Source organism: Rhinoderma darwinii, chromosome 5 (genome assembly GCF_050947455.1).
Source record: "Rhinoderma darwinii isolate aRhiDar2 chromosome 5, aRhiDar2.hap1, whole genome shotgun sequence".
Taxonomy (NCBI): Eukaryota; Metazoa; Chordata; class Amphibia; order Anura; family Rhinodermatidae; genus Rhinoderma; species Rhinoderma darwinii.
Window position 1 is genome coordinate 316440569 of NC_134691.1, and position 21163 is coordinate 316461731.

The following is a 21163-nucleotide window of genomic DNA, read 5'->3' on the forward strand; positions in this document are numbered from 1 at the left end:
CCATTTTATAAGCTATGTTTTCGAAGTGTGGCAGGAAACCATCGTACCAGATACCCATACAAACGTGGGTAAAATACATGCATACGAAGTCTACCCAGCATTGCGAGTTGCCATGTCATGTGTTATTTCATACAGAAGGTTATCCAGTGCTTTCCAAGCAATCATAAGCGTCCTGATAATGAATGGTGTTCTGGCATTGACTGGACAGGTCTATTCCCCCTCAGTGGCAAATAAATTGTTACCGCTAAGTGCTTGGCAGTAGGACTATACAGCCCGGTTGTTAGAGGTTCCTCACTGCAGAAGTGCCTTGTTGACTTCATAAATGAGTAATTATGTTTGCGCGTATTTTGTCAGCAAAGGAAAGTGGTTCTGGAAGAATGTCAGAAAAATCAGATAAGATCACTTCTTGTAAATTAAGCCAGTTTGTATATGCCAACGTTTCCATACATGTTCCACTTTCAGCCAGCTTGAAATGGAGACCTCAGTCATTTGTATTCATTATACACTGAGGCAAATAATAGCGCTGTTCTCTATTGATCCTTTGACTGAAATTTTTTTATGTTCTCAGAGAAGTTTCAATGCAGGGAGCAATGGCACTTGTGCCACCTACAGGATGGATTATGGTACTGCACCCACTTGAAATTAAATGACACCTTTATCATAATATAAAAGGAAATATCTTACAGTTTATATTATAGCGGTTCATCCGTCCCCTTTAAGGAGTCCGATAGCTCTTGAAGTTTATGGCAGGGGATGATGTGGTAGAAGAACAGGACTTTTCTGCAATGTACATCACATTCTTTCGGCAGCTGTGTGTATGGAAGTAAGTGATCTGCCTGCATAGATTTCCTCCTTGCTCCTCTGAAGTGGCTGTTATGCATTGTGCTTTTATGGCTTCTCTATTATTTTTCGGTAATCGGATATGCTTTGGGTAGACCATCAAATACTGTTCATTGGAAGCAATCTCAAACAGTCAAAACACTTCATATAACCTCACGGATGCATCGTAAGATCCTAGATGCTTTGTATGTTTCTGTCATGACAACATGAAAGTTTGATCGGTAAAGTTAAATCCTAGCTTGTGGCATTTACTGTTGACAAACCACAGACGGGAACATGTTGTAGTTCATGGTGCAGCTGTCTCTAATATTCGAGCTGTCGATCAGTCGGAAAATTCGAACCATTTCCTCCATCATCCAGATGTCAGTGGCTTTATCCAGATGATAAGCTTTGTGTTGTTTGTGCATGTTGGTGCATGCAGATATAGAAGTTCTACAACCATTAACCTCTACTATGGGATGGATCATTTTACTGGAAACTGCGATTATGTGCTGGGCTGAACGGACATGAGTATCAATACCGGCACAGTACGCAGCTCAATGTCTTCAGATTACGCTCACTGTAACATAGGAACTGTAGTAGAAGAAATAGACGAAAAAACAGTACTCAAGAAAAGGAACTAGTCCTTCTCAATCATTGTCTCTGGACTTGATATAACACAGTGGACCAACACCAGCAGATGAACCATCACTGACTGTGGAAACTTCACACTGGACTGCAACAACTTGTATTGATGCCTCTCCACTCTTCCTACAGACTCTGGGACCTTGATTTCCAAATAAAATGCAAAATTTACCTTCATCTGAAAACAGGACTTTGGACCACTGAGCAACAGTGTTGGTCCACTGTGTTATATCAAGTCCAGAGTCAACGCAGTCGTCTAGCAGGACATTTTCGAGCACTTCATGCTGCCCTCTACTGACAAGCTCTATGGAGATGTTGATTTCATTTTCCAGCAGGACTTGGCACCTAGGTAGCAAAAAAAAAAAAAAGGTATGATCCAGCACTTTGTGAAGAAATCTCAGGACTTTATTTAAAAAAAACATTAAAAATCCGCCCAGCGCACAAAGGACCCGTGCGCTTACGCGTTTCAAACGCCAACTGCGTTCTTAGTCATAGCCAACACTGCCAAAAGTACCAATACCTGGCATAATAACCACAGTATCACTGCGCTTGATTGGTCAGCAAACTCGTCTGACCTAAACCCCATAGAGAATCTATGGAGTATTGTCAAGAGGAAGATGAGACACCAGACCCAAGAATACAGATGAGCTGAAGACCGCTATCAAAGCAACCTGGGCTTCCATAACACCTCAGCAGTGCCACAAGCTGATCGCCTCCATGCCACGCCGCATTGATGCAGTAATTCATACCAAAAAAGTACAAATCATCCAATGATGAGATGACCAAAGAAGGTGCAAAATGAGTCCTTCATAGTAGAGTTACTTGTATCAGACAATTCCTTGTCCATTGTAGACCGGTATTCAACATGCATTTATACCCACAAACATACAGATGCACCTCCCTCCTTCAACTATTTTAGACCTTAATGACCAAGCTATTTTTTACGTTTTTCCATCATCGCATTCCAAGTGCTATAACTTTTTTATTTTTGCGTCGACATAGCTGTATAAGGTCTTGTTTTTTTGCGGGACAAGTATTGTATTGTATTTTTAATAGCACCATTTTGGGGTACTTATTATTTATTGATTAACTTTTTTTGGGGGGGCAACAGAAAAAACCCCAAAATGTTGCCACTCTTTTTTGCGTGCTAAATCTACGCCGTTTACCGTGTGGTATAAATAACACAATAACTTTATTCAGCGGGTTGTTACGATTACAGCGATACCAAAGTTGTATAGATTTTGTATTCTTTACTACTTTTACACAGTAAAAACATTTTTTTCAACATTATTTGTTTTTGTCTCTCCATATTTGAAGAGCCATAACTTTTTTTATTGTTCCGCCGATGCAGTTGTATGAGGGCTTTGTTTTTGCGGGAAGTCTCTCCAAAACCACTCAGATGCGGCGCTCGCTATTGAGCGCCGCATCTGAGGGATTAAACAGGTGACATCGATACTTATATCGATCTCACCCGTTCGAGCAGGGATGCCCCCAGCCCTCAGCTACCTCTGAGAGCAGGGACATTTAACATCTCTCTGCTCTGTTTATTTACTCTGATGCAGCGCCGTGAAAAGGCATATGCATCAGAATAAAGCCCATTAGTGGCCGCCGTGAAAAGGCGCATTGGCAGTCACTAATGGGTTAAGGATTGATTCTCTAGATCATCTGTTTTATAAGCAGCGTATATAAAGGTACCAGCTGGCCATAGCTACCCAGGGAGTGATCACAGTTTTCACCGATTTCAGCCATCTAGACCAAACCTTGTGTATATATAAAATTTTGTAAAGGTAATATATTTGTTCACCATGTTTAACCAACGTGTGAGAGAGGAGGTATCGGCGGACTTCCAGGCCATAATGATCACCTTTCTGGCACAGAAAAGTGCAAAGCGGGAAAAATGGCCGTTTGTAGAAACTGAAGTGGTCATGCAGAAATTTCAATACATCTGACCATTATACTTATGTTCAAAAATATACATAATATGAAGCTATGACTTTGACCAATGCATGCATTTTGAGTTTTTCCATTGGACCTTTGGGGAAAAGGTTAGAGGACATCAATGACCGACATACTACGAGCTATATTGAGTAGTGGTAGTCAAGTGTTGGGGTTAAACACTAAGCTTCCATCTTTTTTTATGTCACTGGGTAGCAAATGGAGGAAAATGGTAAAAAATTTGGACTGGGAAATTATACTCTATGACTTCTTAATTCTCATCATTTAATGTCTCATCAGCGTTCCAAGGTATTACGAGGATTAGTGCGTCACCCAAGCGCTGACATCTTTCTTATAAATCACTTATCAGCGCTGTCTTCACTTGTCACTGACATCAGGAGTAAAGTTGCCATCATTTTACTTTCTATGCGATATTCTAATCTCTAGTCGGTGACATCTTTACATATCTTGTAATTCCCACATGAGAAAAAACATTTACCCGCCATTTGTTTTGCATATCCTAAACTCGTAAACTTTTCTCCACTTTATTAGAATTACTCAAAGGGGAACAGTTTAATACTTTTATTTTAACAAGTTTTTAAAAGGTCAAGACAAATTTATATTTTCAAGGGGACGACATTCAAGCAGTCACACCTGACAAAAATTTAGTTTTACGCAACTTGCATGATTGTACAACCACTGACCTGGGTCGTTTTTGAAGGAAGTGGTAAATCATTGTGCAGTTTTATTAACTGAATTTAGAGGACCACATTAACCTTCATCCTCCTCCAGATTGTCTGTGTAGAAGGACTGGACCAAATTAGAAAACCAAATACGGGAAATTTATAAGTATTTCTCTCCATGGACCATAATATACATCAGAGGTAGACAAATTTTGTGGCAGATTTCACAGCAATTACGTTATGAAATCGGCAAATCTTCAATTTAATACAGTAAAGATTCTCAGAGTATAGAGACACAAAAACAAATGTTTTGTTTTGTTTTTTTTTAAATGCTTTTATTGTGCAAAAGTTTTTAAACTTAAAAAAACTTTATAATGGGGGTATCATTGTAGTCATACGGATCCATAGAATCAAGTTAATATGTCATTTATAGTGCACCGTGAATGCCGTAAAAACAAAACCCCAAAAACTTAGCAGGATTGCTTTTTTTTTTTTCTTCCTCCTCTTTAACATCAAAGGAAAAATAAAAAAAGCTATGGCTCTTGGTGTGCGACGATGAAAAAAATAAAAAAAATCGCTGCATCTTTAAGGGGGTTAAAGAGGTTCTCTCTGTCTGCTTTATTAAATACTTGCATTCTCCATGAAATAACGATTCTCAAAATTATTTTCTTAAGACCCTGATGTTGTACCATTCCTCTGTTATTCCTCTTGGGAACTAGATGTTACCATTCCCCTTGTCATTGAGGATGGTCTCTACCCGATCTAATACTATCCAATCTGTTCTCACCATGTCCGAGTGTGTAGAAACACACTGTTGACAACTCCATGGTTACACCCAGTTGTCAATTCAGTCATACATTTCCAGGCGGAATAATAGAGGAGCAGCTTAATGCAGAGTTCTTAGGAAAGATTCTCCAGAATTGTTATTTTATAGGGAGACCTGAGCAGGCATGTCCAGAGAGTTGACAAGTCCTCTTTAATGCAATAGGTTACAGAGGATCTGTCACCAGCTTTCACAATGCATACGTTAAGGCTGGATTCAAACGAGCACATTATGTCCGTAATGGACGGACGTATTTCGGCCACAAGTCCCGGACCGAACACACTGCAGAGAGCTGGGCTCCTAGCATCATAGTTATGTACGATGCTAGGAGTCCCTGCCTCTCCGTGGAACTACTGTCCCATACTGAAAACATAATTACAGTACGGGACAGTTGTCCGGCAGCGAGGCAGGAACTCCTAGCGTCGTACATAACTATGATGCTAGGAGCCCGGCTCCCTGCAGTGTGTTCGGTCCGGGACTTGCGGCCGAAATACGTCCGTCCATTACGGACGTAATGTGCTCGTGTGAATCCAGCCTAAATTGATCTCTTAGACCTGATAATGATCAGTCCTGGACTCATGAAATGCTCATTTTGGATACCCCCTCGCGTTGCGATCAGCCACTAATGTTAGCACACACTGTTCAATGCAGAATATTTTGCGAGCAGGAATCCTCATTATTTCTGTTTATCAGCACATTCCGCGTGTAAGAACATGGTCATGTGATTCATTTATAATCATCAAGTGGATTAACCTTCACAGGATATATGTTATTTTAGGAACACCTTGTGATCTTAAGATGATCGTTTTTCTTCAGTAATAATCTCCTCACCTTACGGAGTTGTATAAAGTTATTTTTTCCATTGTTTATTACAATGACAAAAAAGAAAAATGTTTGCCAGACAGAATTATTAACGAAATATTAATACAGGCAAAATATAACCAGGGAGGACTGGTGAGGTAAACTTCTGGAACATACAAGTGACTAGTCTGTAACACAGAAACCATACAGGTGTTATGGAAGGACCTAGTCAATTACTGCGTGTAGATATGTGGCCTTTGCTGAAAATGTTTGTTTTATTTTGTGTGCAAGAGTGTTGAGGTTAGACCCCAATATAGTATTGTTTCTGTATGACCAAGGCCTTAAAGGGCCAAACCCTCATGTGTATGAGGACCTCATAAAGGTCCTTTTACATCGGCTAATTATCAGGAAAACAAGCGTTTACAGAACATTCGTTCCCGATAATTGGCTTGTGTAAACGGGAACGATCAGCCGATAAACGAGCAAACGCTCGATTGGCTGATTGTATCGTTTTAAATGCAGAAAATATTATTGTTGTTGGCAGCGCATCTCCCTGTGTAAACGGAGTGGTGCTGCCAACATGATAGAAATGTATGGGGACGAACGATCGTAGCAACGAGCGCTCGTCCCCATACTAGCTCAGCTTAGCCGAGCATTCGTGTTTATGGAGTCAGGAGAAATAGATAGCTTGTTTGACCGACAGCCATCGAAGTTTAGGGCCGGCGTTTGACAGAAAAAGGCCTTGCTGTGAGGACAGTGTGGTCCTGTGGGCACCATGGAGTTAGTACTACTGCCATTCATTTTCTCTGGTAAATCTCCATTCACAGTACAGTTTTTAGAGCTTCTGTGGTTGTTGTTTTTTAACCCTCCGATGAGCAACGGTTTCTTTTATTTCACTTTTTTGGTTTGGGTATTGATTAGTAATTTTGTATTTCTTCATGGTGCTCATTGCAACTACCGTAGCATATACACTTTACAATCTTGAAATTGTTGATGCATATTTAACTAAACCATAGTCCGTGCATCTCAAAAAGAACAAAGACTTGGTCATTTTTATAGTAATTTAATACTGCCAAGTAAAATTCTTCAACTGTTTGAGCCCACATTGAGGGTATGTTAACACAGGGTGAATACGCTGCATAAAAGTACACCGCGTATCCATCCTGGAACCCACACGGAATTCCGGGCGAAAAAAAGCACCACCTCTGGAACCCGCACCGATCTCTAGAACGGGGCTTCTAAACCCCATTCTACCTCTCTGTGTTGCGGCTGAAGCGTGTGATTTCTGATCATGAAGAAGAAAACCGCGTAGCTCGCTGAGATACGCTGTTTCTGGAAGTCTCATAGAACTGAAGGGTATCTCCGTGATACCGCTGATTTTAAAGAAGGTAAAATCTTCGACTATAGTATCAAAAATCTGGGGGGATTTGAGATTGAGACTGAACAGTCCTCCTCAGAACAGGACCAATCAGATTCCGATACTGCTAGAATTCCCAGTAGGAGAGCCAGGGGAAGTTACAATTCTGGGAAGAACCAAACCCGCAATTATCAACGAGGCAGAGGCAGAGGCAAGGGCCCTAATAGGGACGGTTTTTTATCACGAAACCACCCCATCTCGAAATACCTACTAAGAGACAGGAGAGATATGTAGATGGTGGTAAACATGAGGATGACCTGCAGATTATTAATCTTTCATCACGTACTTTAACGACTGAGGAGACTAGCATTCTGAAGAAAGGCCTCTCATTTCTGCCCACGAATAGATTCGACCTCTTTATGTGGGTCAAAGATCTGAATCTATTCGTACGTAAATTAAAATGGAAGACATTTTTCAAGACCCACGATAGGCGAGAATGCCTTGAATTGGGTATTTCTGAGGAGGATATGCCACACTTCAGAACACTTAATCAATTACTAGAAGAAGGTCAGAGAAATCTAGGTGATGGCCCCTTCACAGATTTGAGGCAGCCATCCACCAGAAATGCCCCTATCAATGACAATACTTCCATGGATGTGTTTCTGGAGGTGGTAGTAGACCAACTCAGGAAAATTGACTCTTCAAATTCCATTAAGTTTAACACCGCGAGAGACGAGATGACAGGCCTACAGGCCCTTGAGCAGGATGACAATATTGTCATTAAACCATCAGATAAAGGTGGCAATATTGTTGTGATGGATCGTAATCAGTATAGCGACATGTGCCACTGTATTTTGGGCGACACTGCTTGTTATAAAATTTTATCAAGTGATCCTATGTCGACTTTTTCAAACCAACTTAAGAGATTGGTAAACCAAGGCAGATCTCTCAATTTGGTGAGCAATAATGAACAACGCTTTATACTAACTGATCATCCACAATATGCCACCTTTTATAGCTTACCCAAGGTACATAAAGGTACATCTCCTCTTAAGGGTCGCCCCATTGTCTCTGGGGTTGACCACTTGACTCAGAATGCTAGTCTCTACATTGATCGGATCCTCAGTCCCTTTGTATCGGCCCTTCCATCGTATGTACGTGACACTATGGATGTACTCAGACGTCTGGAGGGCATCAAATGTGATCCTGGTGTACATCTGGCTTCATTGGATGTAGAGGCCCTTTACAGTTCCATACCCCATGCCATGGGATGTAGGGCTGTAGAGGACTTTTTGAAGGAGAGGGGAACACACTTCCAGGCTCACAATGAGTTTGTTGTGAACCTCCTTCATTTTGTTCTCGAACATAATTTCTTCCTGTTCGATGGCAAATTCTTCCACCAGCTTAGGGGGGTGGCAATGGGGACTCCCTGTGCACCCTCCTATGCCAATCTATATCTGGGCTGGTGGGAAAAGATGATTGTATTTGGGGAGGAGATGGATAGATGGACCTCCATGATCATCCTCTGGTTAAGGTTCATTGATGACATCATGATTCTTTGGTCTGGAACGAAAGAGGAATTCAATGAATTTGTGAGCATCCTTAATGTTAACGATATGGGGCTTTTTTTCACGTCTGTTATTCATGAGAGCAAAATGACCTTGGATATCAATATACTTAAGACTGAACAGGGATATATACAAACCAACATCTTCAGGAAGGCGACAGCAACAAATAGTCTCCTCCGATGGTACGTAGAAATTGCTCCACTATGACTGACTTCAAACTAGCTGCCTCAGACCTCCAGAACAGATTTCATCGTAGGGGTTATCCCCATGATGTCCTTGGTAGGGATGTCACGATACCAGAATTTGGACTTCGATACCGATACTTCGTTTAGTATTGCGATTTCGATACCAATTTCGATACTTTTGCCAACAGTAATAAAAAAAAATTCTTCCGTTTTCTGATGTGAGGCGCGACGTGTGATGAATTTTGAACGCGCCTCACATTAATAGTAATTAATCCCATCATGTTTCTCAGTCATAATGGGTTAATGTGCGAGGTACATGATGGGGTCAATTACTATTAATGTGAGGAACATGGAGGTTAAATTCATCGCACCTCGCGCCTCACATTAATAAGTGAATGAAAGCCGTGTTTATTTCATTTTTTTTACAGCGTACACATCATAAATGATGCAAAAAAATTGTTGTGCGCGCCAATACTGAATGTGTGAATATTTTATGTATTGAGACTTTTTTTAATGTTTATTGTAAAAAAGGTGAATGTGTATTTTTTTTTTTCATTTTAACAATACTTTGTTTTTACTTTATTTTTAAACTTTAATGTACTGACATATATCAGATATGTGCCAGTACATTAGCCTGTGGACGGATAATACACAGGCAGTTGTTAGGACATACTTGGGTATGTCCTAACAACATGAAAAATGGTAAGACAGCCCTGGGGTCAGTCAATAGACCCTGGGCTGTCTGCCCATATATGGTATGGCCCTCGATCGCGTCACAGGAATTCCCTGTGACGCGATCCAGGGGCATTACCCCCTGCTCATTTTCTCCTGAATGCTGCAGTCAGCTGTGATCGCAGCATTCAGGGGAATAACGGCGGAGATGAGCGGTTTCTCTGATCTCCGCCGTTATAGAGCGGGCCTGCGGCTGTGTAATACAGCCATTGCCCCGCTCCTGACAGGAAGTGCGCCCCCGGTCAGCATGAGGAGATGCGGCCGGCGCTGCACTAATGAGCGGCAGTTCAGGCACTGAGGACAGAACATGGGTGTGTTTTGGAGTGCGCCCGCCATGTTCTGTCTCCAGTGCCGCAGATCATTAGTGCAGCGCTGGCCGCATCGCATCATCCTGACCCTGCGAACTTATCATGACTCAGGAGCGGGGCTGTGGCTGAAATACACAGCCGCAGCCGCGCTTCCATACATTGGGCAGCTAAGTATCGAAATACAGGAAATAGCGGTATCGAACCGTTTAGGGATGCAGAGTATCGAAACAGTATCGAAGTTTCGATGCACCGTGCATCCCTAGTCCTTGGATCAGCCTACCGTAATGCAATCCAATGTAACAGGAGTGAACTCCTGAATCCTAAAAAAACGCATAACTGATGACACAATGCGTATTATAGGTACATACGATTCGTCTAATCGTGAAGTCATCAGAATCCTTCAGACCTATTGGGGGATTCTGCGGACTGACCCAGATGTGGGGGACATTGTGGGTACCAGACCCTCAGTTACATATAGGAGGGGGAGGAACATTAGGGACCGTCTGGTCCATAGCCATATGCTGTCCATCCGTCCGACTACATGGCTTACACACAATATCAAGGGCACATTTAGATGTGGGTCCTGCAGAGCTTGCGAATCCATCTCCTGCGGCAAGAATTTTCATAGTCATGCGACTGGTCGAACATATGACAACAGATCTTTTATCAACTGTAAAACAAAGGGCATCGTCTACCTGATCTCATGCGTCTGCAGGCTGCAATATGTCGGCAAGACAATCAGAGAATTCAGGAGACGTATAAGGGACCATATTGGCGATATTCGTCGCAATGTTGATACCTCGGTGGCTCGACATGTCTGGGAACAACATAAGGGTGATACCCATGCCATTAAATTCCAGGGGATTGAGCATATCAGGCCATCTGCCAGGGGTGGCAATTGGGACAAGAGGATATTACAAAAAGAGGCCCAATGGATTTTCCGCATGCATACCATGAAACCGGCGGGTCTTAATGAACAAATATTGTTTAATTGTTTCCTCTGATAAGCATGGCTATGACCTAGTTGATCTGTATCCTCTTGTGCACACCATGATTTCCATCTTTATCTATTATGGGTGCCCCCTTGTCACATTACTGCACTTAGCCCGTTCATGTGGTTTATTGTGATGCTCCTCCTGAGACTCTCTCTACGATCGGGGATGTTTTTCAGCATCCCATGCTTTCTCATCCCCCCCCCCCCCCAATATAGATGCCACATTATGTTTGGCCACTACCAAGGTCTGTGATTGCGGCATCGCTATCCTGAATCCTCTCCTTAGCCACCTTTAAGATGTCAGTGCCTTGTGATCCCTGGTTACCAAGGACGCTTCTCTCCTTCACTCCTGTGGTGACGGCGAACGCCGGGGGGCCCGCCCCAGTTTGGCCGCGTCATGTGCGTTGCTCAGCAGTGGTTGGCCGCCTGGCCGCCGCGTCACTCCGGGTAGGGAGGAGCTTAGTACTACTTATGTCCGGCATTTCACTCGGCTCGTGTTCGACCAGCTGACTAGTGTCGTGCACGGGCCGTGTGAATGTAATGAGACACGCAATAGGTGTCTCCCGGTCATACAAATTCAATTTGATGTGTTGAAATCACATCAGTGTACCCCTGATGAAGCACTGTGACAATAACGGTGCGGAAACGCGTAGGGACACGTGTTAGTGGCACGGATTGACCAGGTGTTATATCATAATACAGCTAGGGGGAATCGTTGGTTGGCAGCAATGATGCTAACAATAACATAACAATCGCTCCTCCTCTGTCTGGTCTACCGTGCTTACGCCTTCTTAGTACAATTGGCTATTTAGCCCCTTTTTTTAGTAAGGTTTTCTACAATTAAAATCAATTTTAATCGTTCATCTAGGCAGTGATACAATAGAACGGAAGGGTAGTTACGGAAACCGCGTAGCTCGCATGCTAAGCTGCTTCCGTAACTGCCATTCATTACTATGGGAGTTATGGGAAAACGCGCACGTAGCTCAGCGAGCTAAGCTGTTTTCTTCTTCATGGTTGGAAAACACGCTTCAGCTGAAACAAAGAGCGGTAGAATAGGGTTTAGGGGGCCCCGTTATAGAGATCCCAGAGGTGGGACCCGCATCTATCTGACATATCCTGTGGATATGTAATAAATGTCCCTGATGGGAAAACCGCTTTAACCTTAGGGCAAGTTCACACAGAGTTTTTTGACACGGAAAACGCACCAAAAAAACGGCCGAAAATGCCTCCCATTGATTTCAATGGGAGGCAGAGGCGGTTTTTCCCCGCGAGCCGAAAAACCGGTTCACGGGAAGAAGGGACATGCCCTATCTTCAGGCGTTTACGCCTCTGACCTCCCATTGACATCAATGGGAGGCAGAGAAAGCGTATTTCGCTGCGTTTTAAGCCCGCGACGCTCAATGGCCGCGGGTAAAAAAAACGCAGCGAGAATCGGCGTGCAGGCAGAGGAAATTTGATGCCGATTTTCCTCCTGCAAAAAACTCTTATTCTCACAATGCCACCATGGGTAAGGCGCAGCACTTATATGCTGAATCGAACAACTCTTTAAATGGATGATAATTTTTTTCTTTTGGAGTTGCAGTAATCTATGGCGAGCACTTCGGGTAAACGTTCTTCATATTTCATAGATTTTTTTTATTTTTTTTATTTTTTTCTTTCTCCTATCTCTGTGTATTCTGTGCTTTCCATTAAGAGTTTTTATCATCATACAGTTTGAGCTTCACCTATTCCCTTTCTGTGTATTGGTAGACCAGGGAAGCTGTGGTCCACGTAATAGGCCAATGGGCTTACATTTTATGTGTAAAGATTATATAAATAAAATTTATCACCAATAATGGTAAATCGAATATATCAATTCGTATCATATACAAGAATACAACATCTATCCGATGTATTGTTATTGAAATGTTCTACAATGTCTTTGTCCTGCAGTGTGTTCGGTCTTCCCGTCATGTTGTCTTATACATAGCCGGAACATCGAAGCTATTCTCTATGTAACTGAATCATCATTACTCTATAAAACATGTAATGTTTCTAATAAAGTGTAACCATTTCACATGTACTTTATATTATTGCTAAAAGTGGATTTTCAGACTATGAATAATTTTTTTAAAGGAGCCAATATTTGTTTTATGTTCATACTGTAAAACTTGAGCAGAAATTCCGCACTTTTCTGCCGTCTACCTCGCCGTAGCATAGAAGTCCTGTTTTTCTATCGCTGTCTGGGATTTATAGACAGCTTTTCAGCGATCCGCACATGAATAAGTAATCGCTCAGCGGGCGCTTTTAAACTGTACATAAGTAAAAGCAGTCTCGGCTGTATTTTTTGGGGTTTAGATTGTAATGATTTCTCTGCTGTTACATTTGTTAAAATATTTATGAATATTATATGTATGAAATGGCGCTGCCTGAGCAGGCTGCAGACGTCCAGCTCTGATCTGAAAAATGTGTTTTTGTTTCAGCCGGGTTTAGAAGAAGTTTTCGTCTCAGCAGGAAGGATAAAAAAACAAATAAATTCATGTACGAATGTAAAAAGAGCGACCAATACGATACAGCAGATGTTCCGACCTTTGAAGAGGTGGCATTGTATCAGCGGCAGCTTAATGAAAAATACAGGCTGATCGTCCTAGTTGGTGAGTATGGCTTTCTGTATAAGACACGCTTTGTTAAAACTCGGCAAACTTTTTTTTTTTTTCCTCCTCCTCTTCTAAAGCCGGTTGCTCAGATTTTTGCTATTTCAGTTGCTGCATCTGCTAATAATTTTCCAACGTTTTCCAATTTCTAAGTTCAGGATTCAAGTGTTGGAGCACTGAAGTCTTTGGGTGTTTTTATACAGCCAACAGTATGTCACATTGTAACTTGGAAAGTATCGAGTAAACCACAAATAACAAAAAGTAAAACTGATAAGCGGTAACACTATACGGTCGCTGTTTTTTCGGCTTAAAATATGATTAGGTGTTGAAATCTAATCTTGTAATAGAAGAAGTAGGAACACTTTGCCACGGACCCGGTTATCTCTACTGAGATGTTTTCCCAGTCTAAAGATGGATAAAGAGGGTTTTCATAGCAGTGTTCGGCTACAGTAAATCTCCTCAATGACATTCAGATGGGGTTGGAAATGGGTAAATAAGGCTCCGTTTCTCAAACGTCTCTTTACTCGTCAATGAAAAATACACAGGGGATAGTACGGAGTAAAGCATTAAAAATGATCTGTTGTAATATGTGTGTAGGACGGTAAACTTGGTAATAACTCAACCACGGCCTTCGCCAAATCTTACGTGTTTGTTCTTATCCATTAGGTAATGACACACGTTCAGTTTTTCCTATGTTGTAATTACATTGTAATCCTAATCAGTTTAAAAAAAGCTACAGTTTCCATTTGGTTATCTATAGCTCTACAGAATATATTGTTGTATATGTTTTTACTGCTCTTTTTATATATTCCTTCCATGTTGTGTGTTCATTAACTAAAATTGTATTTATATTTGCAGTCAAATTTATAAACTGTAAATGTTCATTATTTTTTGGCAGTGCAGATGTGCTGCAGATTTTGCATGTATTTTTTAAACCAGGGACAGAACCTTAGCACAAGAAATACATATAGAGTCAGCAACGTTCCGGCCGGGGATTCCGCTCCTGACGTCACTATTCACATATATGGACAATGATGTCAGGGGCTTTCCAAAGACAGGAGTCCCCGGCCCGAGAGCTTGCGATCCCCCGGCCGGGGACTCCATAGTTAAAAGCCCTGACATCACTGTCCATATATGGACAGTGACGTCAAGCGCTTCCCCGGGCTCAGCACTTACAGAAGCACTGTGCCCGGGGAGACCTCTTGTGAGGGCCAGGATCAGTTTTTTTTACGGCCGTCACAAGGATTGATTCCTGGAAAAACATTCTCTATGAGGATCTATAGGGGCTATCTTGCCATGAAAACGGCCAAAAATAGGACATGTCCTATTTTTTGACTGTCTGTATTCACGGACCATTAAAAAAAAAATGGCCATCACATGCTAATTTTTCCCTGTTGTGTGAATGTAGCCTTATTCACACAGATGATGGAAAACTTCAGTGTTTCATCAAGGAAAAATTGACGATTTTACATCAGAGCTCATTATCAATCAGGATTGTGCCAGGGTGCGTTCAATGTGTCAGTTTTTTCCTGTCAGTGTAGCATCAGTGATAATCAGTTTTCCATATCAGGAAAAATCTGATACTGCTCTGGCAGTACTTTCTGCTTTTTTAGCATCTGCTAGCAACCCATCCGTGAAAAACTGACTGTACTCAGATAGCATCCATGTGCTGTCAATTTTTTTCCACTCACCAATTCATTGACTTGAATTGGCGCATCTAGTGTGACAATCAGAGCAAACTAGTGGCGCGATTTTTCTCTGCACGGATTAACAGTCAGTGCAGATAATCGGATGTGTGAATTGGCTGTGTTCAGTCGGTGTGCTGTCAGTTGTACACTCGGCCAGCACATGAGCATGGTACCTCTGAATAAGGCCTAAGAAACTAATTCGCACAGACCATGACATGACGATAAAAGGTAGAAAACATGGACGCTGAGAAGTCCTATTCTTTGCTTTCTATATTACTTACAAGACAATGTATAATATTTAAAGAGGATCTGTCAATAATTTAGTAATGCCCTATCACACTGATAATGCTAGTGCAAATTGTGTTCCAAAAAGTTTATTATTTTAAAAGTTATGGGCTTTTTTTCTAAATATACAAATGAGGCTATACTAGCCAAGTGGGCGTCAACACCAGTGATTCTCCTGTGGTGGAGCCTCCTCACAGCCTCTGACGCTGCCCTATCAGCATGAAGCTGCTTCACACAGTGTGAGAGGCTGTGGGGAAGGGGGATAATTTAAATAGCCATATTTCCAACTGTGGACCACCTACAACATATGAAAGTGGAGATTCTAATCTTTCATATGACTCCAGGATCGCAGTTCTAACTGTGACACAACCGGAGATATCGCCAGTTGAATACACAGTCGGGAATGGAAGCTGTATACTGTATGATCAGGCTGCGTTGCTCAGCAGGGAAGGGGGAGAAGCTGTATGCTGATTGGTCAGTGTCATACAGAAAACATTACACCCCCCAGAGTGAAAAGAAAGAGTCACCTCCTATTTGGCTATTATAGCTACATTAGCATATTTAGAAAAATGCTCATAACTTTGCAAATAACAAATGTTTTTGTAAAAAAAAAAAACACACTGTAGTTATCAGCATCACAGCGTCTATTAGATTAGTTAGGAGATAGGGAATTAATAAACTAGTGACAGATCCTTTTTAAGAATGACAGAGCAGGTTGTGTTGAAATGTAAATGTTCACTTATCCAAGTGCACACTCACCGTTATGACAGTGGGGATCATGTCCATTTTTAATGTAACCTAAATCTTTCAACACAACAGTACAACTACTTCCTCAGGAAGAATTTGTGAGTAAGGGCCTGTTCACATCAGTGTTGGCTTTCCGTTCCGGGGTCCGTGGGAGGTTTCCGTCGGGTGAACCCCGCAACGGAAAGTCAAACTGAAACCACAGCTTCCGTTTCCATCACCATTGATATCAATGATGACGGAAACATTGCTAATGGTTTCCGTTCTTCACCATTCCGGCAGGTTTCCGTTTTAATGACGGAATCAATAGCGCAGTCGACGGTTTCCGTCACCATTGATATCAATTGTGAAGGAAACCCGACGGAAACCTCCAACCGAACCCTGGGACGGAAAGCCAACGCTTATGTGAACAGTCCCTTACACACTCATGCACAATGTGCAACCTCCGACCAGCAGGTGCCCTTCCCCACAGGTCCACCTGCCTCCTATACCTAATTGAAAATCTCGTCTTGATCCAGAATGAACGTAGACGTATTCTCATAATGTAATAAAATAAATGTAATAACCTCATAGCAGCTATTGTGAACGGCTCTTCAGCCACATTGGATGTGTGTAAACTTAGCACTCTTACTATAGGACACGTAATGTAGCTACAAGCAGCGTAAATAGATCGGCAATCACCTAACAAATTAAAATTCCTGGAAAGCATTGTCACATGTCATCCACAGCAGCGCTAATAATTGATATCATACGTTCTGGCGGTTTTAAATAGGTGCTAGAAAATGTGATTACATTTGCCAAAAGATAGTGTTTCAACAATGTACTTTTTCCTTCTTTGTTTTAGTTCATTTTTAAAAAAAATCATAATTGTTACAATGAGCAATAAAGACAAAATAAATAGTTTGCATAGATTAAGGGTTAAACCCGGGCCAAGAATAATTTTCCATGAAATTAGTATTTTATATGTACTAATCAAATGTTAGCAATGGTAGTTTCAGTGATGTGTGTTTCAGATGGTTTATATAATTATTAAAATGTGCTGCAGAATATTTAGATTTGGCTTACCTTGCTTTATTGGTTGTCTCACCAGGTCCATTAAACCCTTGTACATAAACCCTGTTAGAACATATGGGAGTCGTAGCATGGGGTCCCTCACTTGGGGCCCCTTCTCTATGACCCAGAGCAGAGAGCTGCTTACCAGTCAAGCCAACAGCTGCTGTTTGCCAGAGGGGTCTCGGAGGTGTGTGATAAGAAAACCCCTGAGCAACATAGGCCAGGTTTTGACAATAAGTCACCATAAAGGGGTTGGAAATGGAAGAAATTGATCCAGCGCTGTCGGAGTGTTTAAAAAGGAATATATTCCTATGTTTATTCGATATCAGAGAAAGTTTAAAATCGGACATACAGGCAGACTTGGTAACAAGGCAGTAGTAAGTAGGTATTCTGAGCCTACGCGTTTCGAACACCAAGTGTTCTTAGTCATGGCTATTCATTCAATGGGGCTCAAGTCCATGGGTGTATATGTTACGGCTCCAAGGGTGGAGCTAGGTATATTTTGATTGGAGCAGCTTGTATGTTTTTTAAGAGTTAAAATGTAAAAGTAACCCTTTGGTGTCTATAGGTTAGCTAGCTGTGCATAAAGGGGTTGTCTGAAACTAGAAGAAGAAAAATATATATTTTTAATTTTTTCCTGAAACTGTGCCATTCTTGTCCATGGCTGTGTCTGGTATTGCAGCTCAGCTCCATTTATTCCATTCAAGTTACCAGACCCAGCCCATGGACAAAAATGGCGCAGATCCCATATCCCAGACAACCCTTTTAAATGTATGCTAGACAAAGTAACATTATTATTTATGTCTGTACGAATAAGGCTAGTGCTACACGGGTCGCGTGGCCAAAGATCGCTGTATCGCCCTGCCTGCATCGCAGGTAATGAAAGTCAATGTGGTCGCATTGCGATACAACAGTTGCAAAAAGTCCAGCAGGTCGCAACATGGCCACATTGACTTTCATTACCTGCAATTCAGGCAGGACGACACACGATCTTTGGCCGCATGACCTCTGTCGTGGCCCAAGTCGCCACGTGGCCTTACCCAAAGAGTTGTAATTCCTCTATGAATCTATTTCCATGGGTGCAACTATTGAATTTTAATTATATGTTAGATATTTATGATTTCTATATTATGCTAAAATTATAATAAAATAAAATGTTAAGGAGACCACACGCTAGATTATTTGGTCTGGGAAGCGCATACCTATTGATAGTTGGCTTAGCTTTTCATATTTTATGGGACTTTGTTCATCTTGTAAAAGGTCAGAGAGGAGACGGTTATTTGTTAAAACGACTTAAAGAAAGGAGGTGATTTTATCAAAACATACAGAATATAACCGGTTTTAATATTTCTGGTTGCTATAGCAACGCCACTGCTTTGTGTTACTTAGTTTTTGGAAAGGTTGTATTTCATCTTGTTCATAGTCCCCGGTGACGTGTTATTTTACGTTTTTCTTGTGTGTTCCACTATTCTACCATGAATATTCTTGGTCACAGTATCTTTTAGGAATTATCATAAAGTCCAAAGAATGTCCCCACTGCACGTCTCAAATCTTTCTCTACCTGTGTATACCACGTACTATATGATTATCTCCGTGTTCACACTCTGGTGGTAGGAGATGTACAGAGGCTCCGGGGACACTTCATGTTTACCATAGTTGAGCTGTGGACAGATGTTGGGAGCACTTCATACATTTTTCTTCATGCTCAGTCATCCACGAAGAACAACATCTAGAGTGTCAATGATGTCTGTCGGGATCAACATTCAGTGTTTTTTTGAACAGTTCACATAATTCACTTCTTGTGAGCTACATTGGTCCCAGTGAGAATCATTGTTCCTTGTTTTGTATAAAACATTTCCCGAGGTTTGCATTGTCGGCGGTTTTTGTCCTTTTTCTTAATTCTTGAAGAACAACTGTAAGAATAAAACATAACTTCTTTATGGATAGAAAGAAATACAAATGGTTGATGTTCTTAAAGGGATTCTGTTACCTAGAAAATGCTGTTAAATCTGCGGGGAGCACGTTACAGAGCAGGAGGAGCTGAGCAGATTGATATATATTTTTGTAGCAAACGTTTTTATATAACTTGTAATTTATTTATTTAAACCTCTTTTCGTTATGGGAGTCCAGTGGGCGGTCGTTAGTGGTTGACAGCTATCTCTGTATTAACACCAACAGGGAAGGCTGTCAATCAGTGATTAGGACCTCCCACTGGACTCCTGAGCCCAGAATGAGAAGAGGTTTAAATGAATAAATTACAAGTTACATTAAATGTTTTGATACAAATATATATATCAATCTGCTCGGCTCCTCCTGCTTTATAACATGCTCTCCACATATTCAACTACTTTTTCAACGTGACAGAATCCCTTTAATGTTTTAAAATCATTCTATTAAGGCAGTGTTTTCCAACCAAGACTTGTGACTTTTATAGTAGGGGAATGCTTAATTTGAAGCTTCCGAACCCCAAAGCACCAAGGCCCTCTACCTACCATCTGCCATTTATAATACTGGGGTCTTCTAATGTGGCAGAGAGGCCTTCGAGCCCACCCAAGTGCAACTGCTTCCTCCTCACCCTTCAATAGCTACTGCCCTGAGTAGATACAATTGTATCATGCAAAATGTGTACTTGGTCAGTGTGTTTTAGCGTGTAGGAGGAAACCCGCTCAACACGGGGAGAACATACAAACTTACAATCTCCATTCAGATGTTATCCTTGGTTGGATTCAAACTCATAACCATAGTTCTCCAAGGCAACAGTGCTAACCACTATTATGGTTACATATTGCAGGCAGCTTTGATTGCCATAGGAAGTACTAATAAAGTTATATAGTGTTAATGTAATCTCCACTGTCAACCATGAAATACTCAAGAAGAATACTAGGAAGTTACCTCTCATTCTACCAAAGCTATGCTATCTTACAGATGTTTTCTTCAATACTTTCTCAATCCGACATAACCCGAGATGTATGGCGCGAGATGTTAAGCAAACATGCTAAAAAAAAAAAAAAATTACCTGCGACGGATGCCATCAGTCGCCCATAGACTCCCATGTTACAAAAACGTATACATCATAGCCACATAGAACTTTATTTAACATATACTTTTTTTTACTAATAAGTATAATTTTTGTAAACATGGGAGTCTCTTACGGACAGTTGGCACCCGTAGCCCATAGACCACCGTTTAAGAAAAAGTATACGTTAACACATATACTTTATTTACTGGGTGGTGCGAGATTGTATTGAATTGCTATCATGACAAATTGTATAATTTAAAGCAATTCAAGAATAAGTAAGGCCTCATGCACACAAACGTTCTTTTGCGGCCGCAATTCCACCGAAAATCCACGGGAGAATTGCAGCCCCATTCATTCCTATGGGGCCATTCACACGACCGTGGTTTTCACGGTCCGTGCATGGCCCAGGAGCTTTCCAGGGCAATCTTTCCAGGGCAATAGTTGATGTTCCCTTTGTTTTAAGATTTCAAGCGAGTAGCTTTTATCAAAAATGGAATCATTTTTGACAATGGCCAAGTTAAAGATCAACTAATTTATTGACGTGGTCACAAAGCAGATTAAACACTATTTTGGAGTTAAATGCATCAAAAAAGGCACAAATACATTAACGGGTAACTAAACTTTTAGAAAACTTCTGACATGTCATAGTTTTGAACTGTGTGGGTCCGAGCACTGAGATCCCCACCGATTGCTAAAATGAAGTTGCAGAATCACTAAGCTGCTTGGTTTCTGATCGGCTTTTCTTGGGAAGCAGAGCAATTGGTGTATGGGCTCAATAGAAAGTATATGAGTCTGTACACCAACTGCTCGGCTTTCCGAGAAAAGCCGATCAGAAACTGAGCGGCACAGCACTCACCTCAGCGCTTCTGCCGCTTCGTTTTAGCGATCAGT

The 21163-nt window shown here is 41.4% G+C and overlaps 1 protein-coding gene and 1 long non-coding RNA gene across 3 annotated transcripts in view; one reads left to right on the forward strand and one right to left on the reverse strand.

Moving 5' to 3' along the window:
• MPP7 (MAGUK p55 scaffold protein 7) overlaps positions 1-21163 on the forward strand; it is a 304195-nt gene that overhangs the window by 233858 nt on the left and 49174 nt on the right. For both annotated transcript variants that reach the window (XM_075827506.1, XM_075827508.1), the window contains exon 13: positions 13313-13483. In XM_075827506.1, coding sequence (XP_075683621.1) covers positions 13313-13483 — 171 coding nt within the window. The remainder of the gene's footprint in view (positions 1-13312; positions 13484-21163) is intronic.
• LOC142652078 (uncharacterized) overlaps positions 18420-21163 on the reverse strand; it is a 137447-nt gene continuing 134703 nt past the window's right edge. Inside the window, exon 4 of the long non-coding RNA XR_012847768.1 lies at positions 18420-19166. This is a non-coding gene — a long non-coding RNA (uncharacterized LOC142652078). The remainder of the gene's footprint in view (positions 19167-21163) is intronic.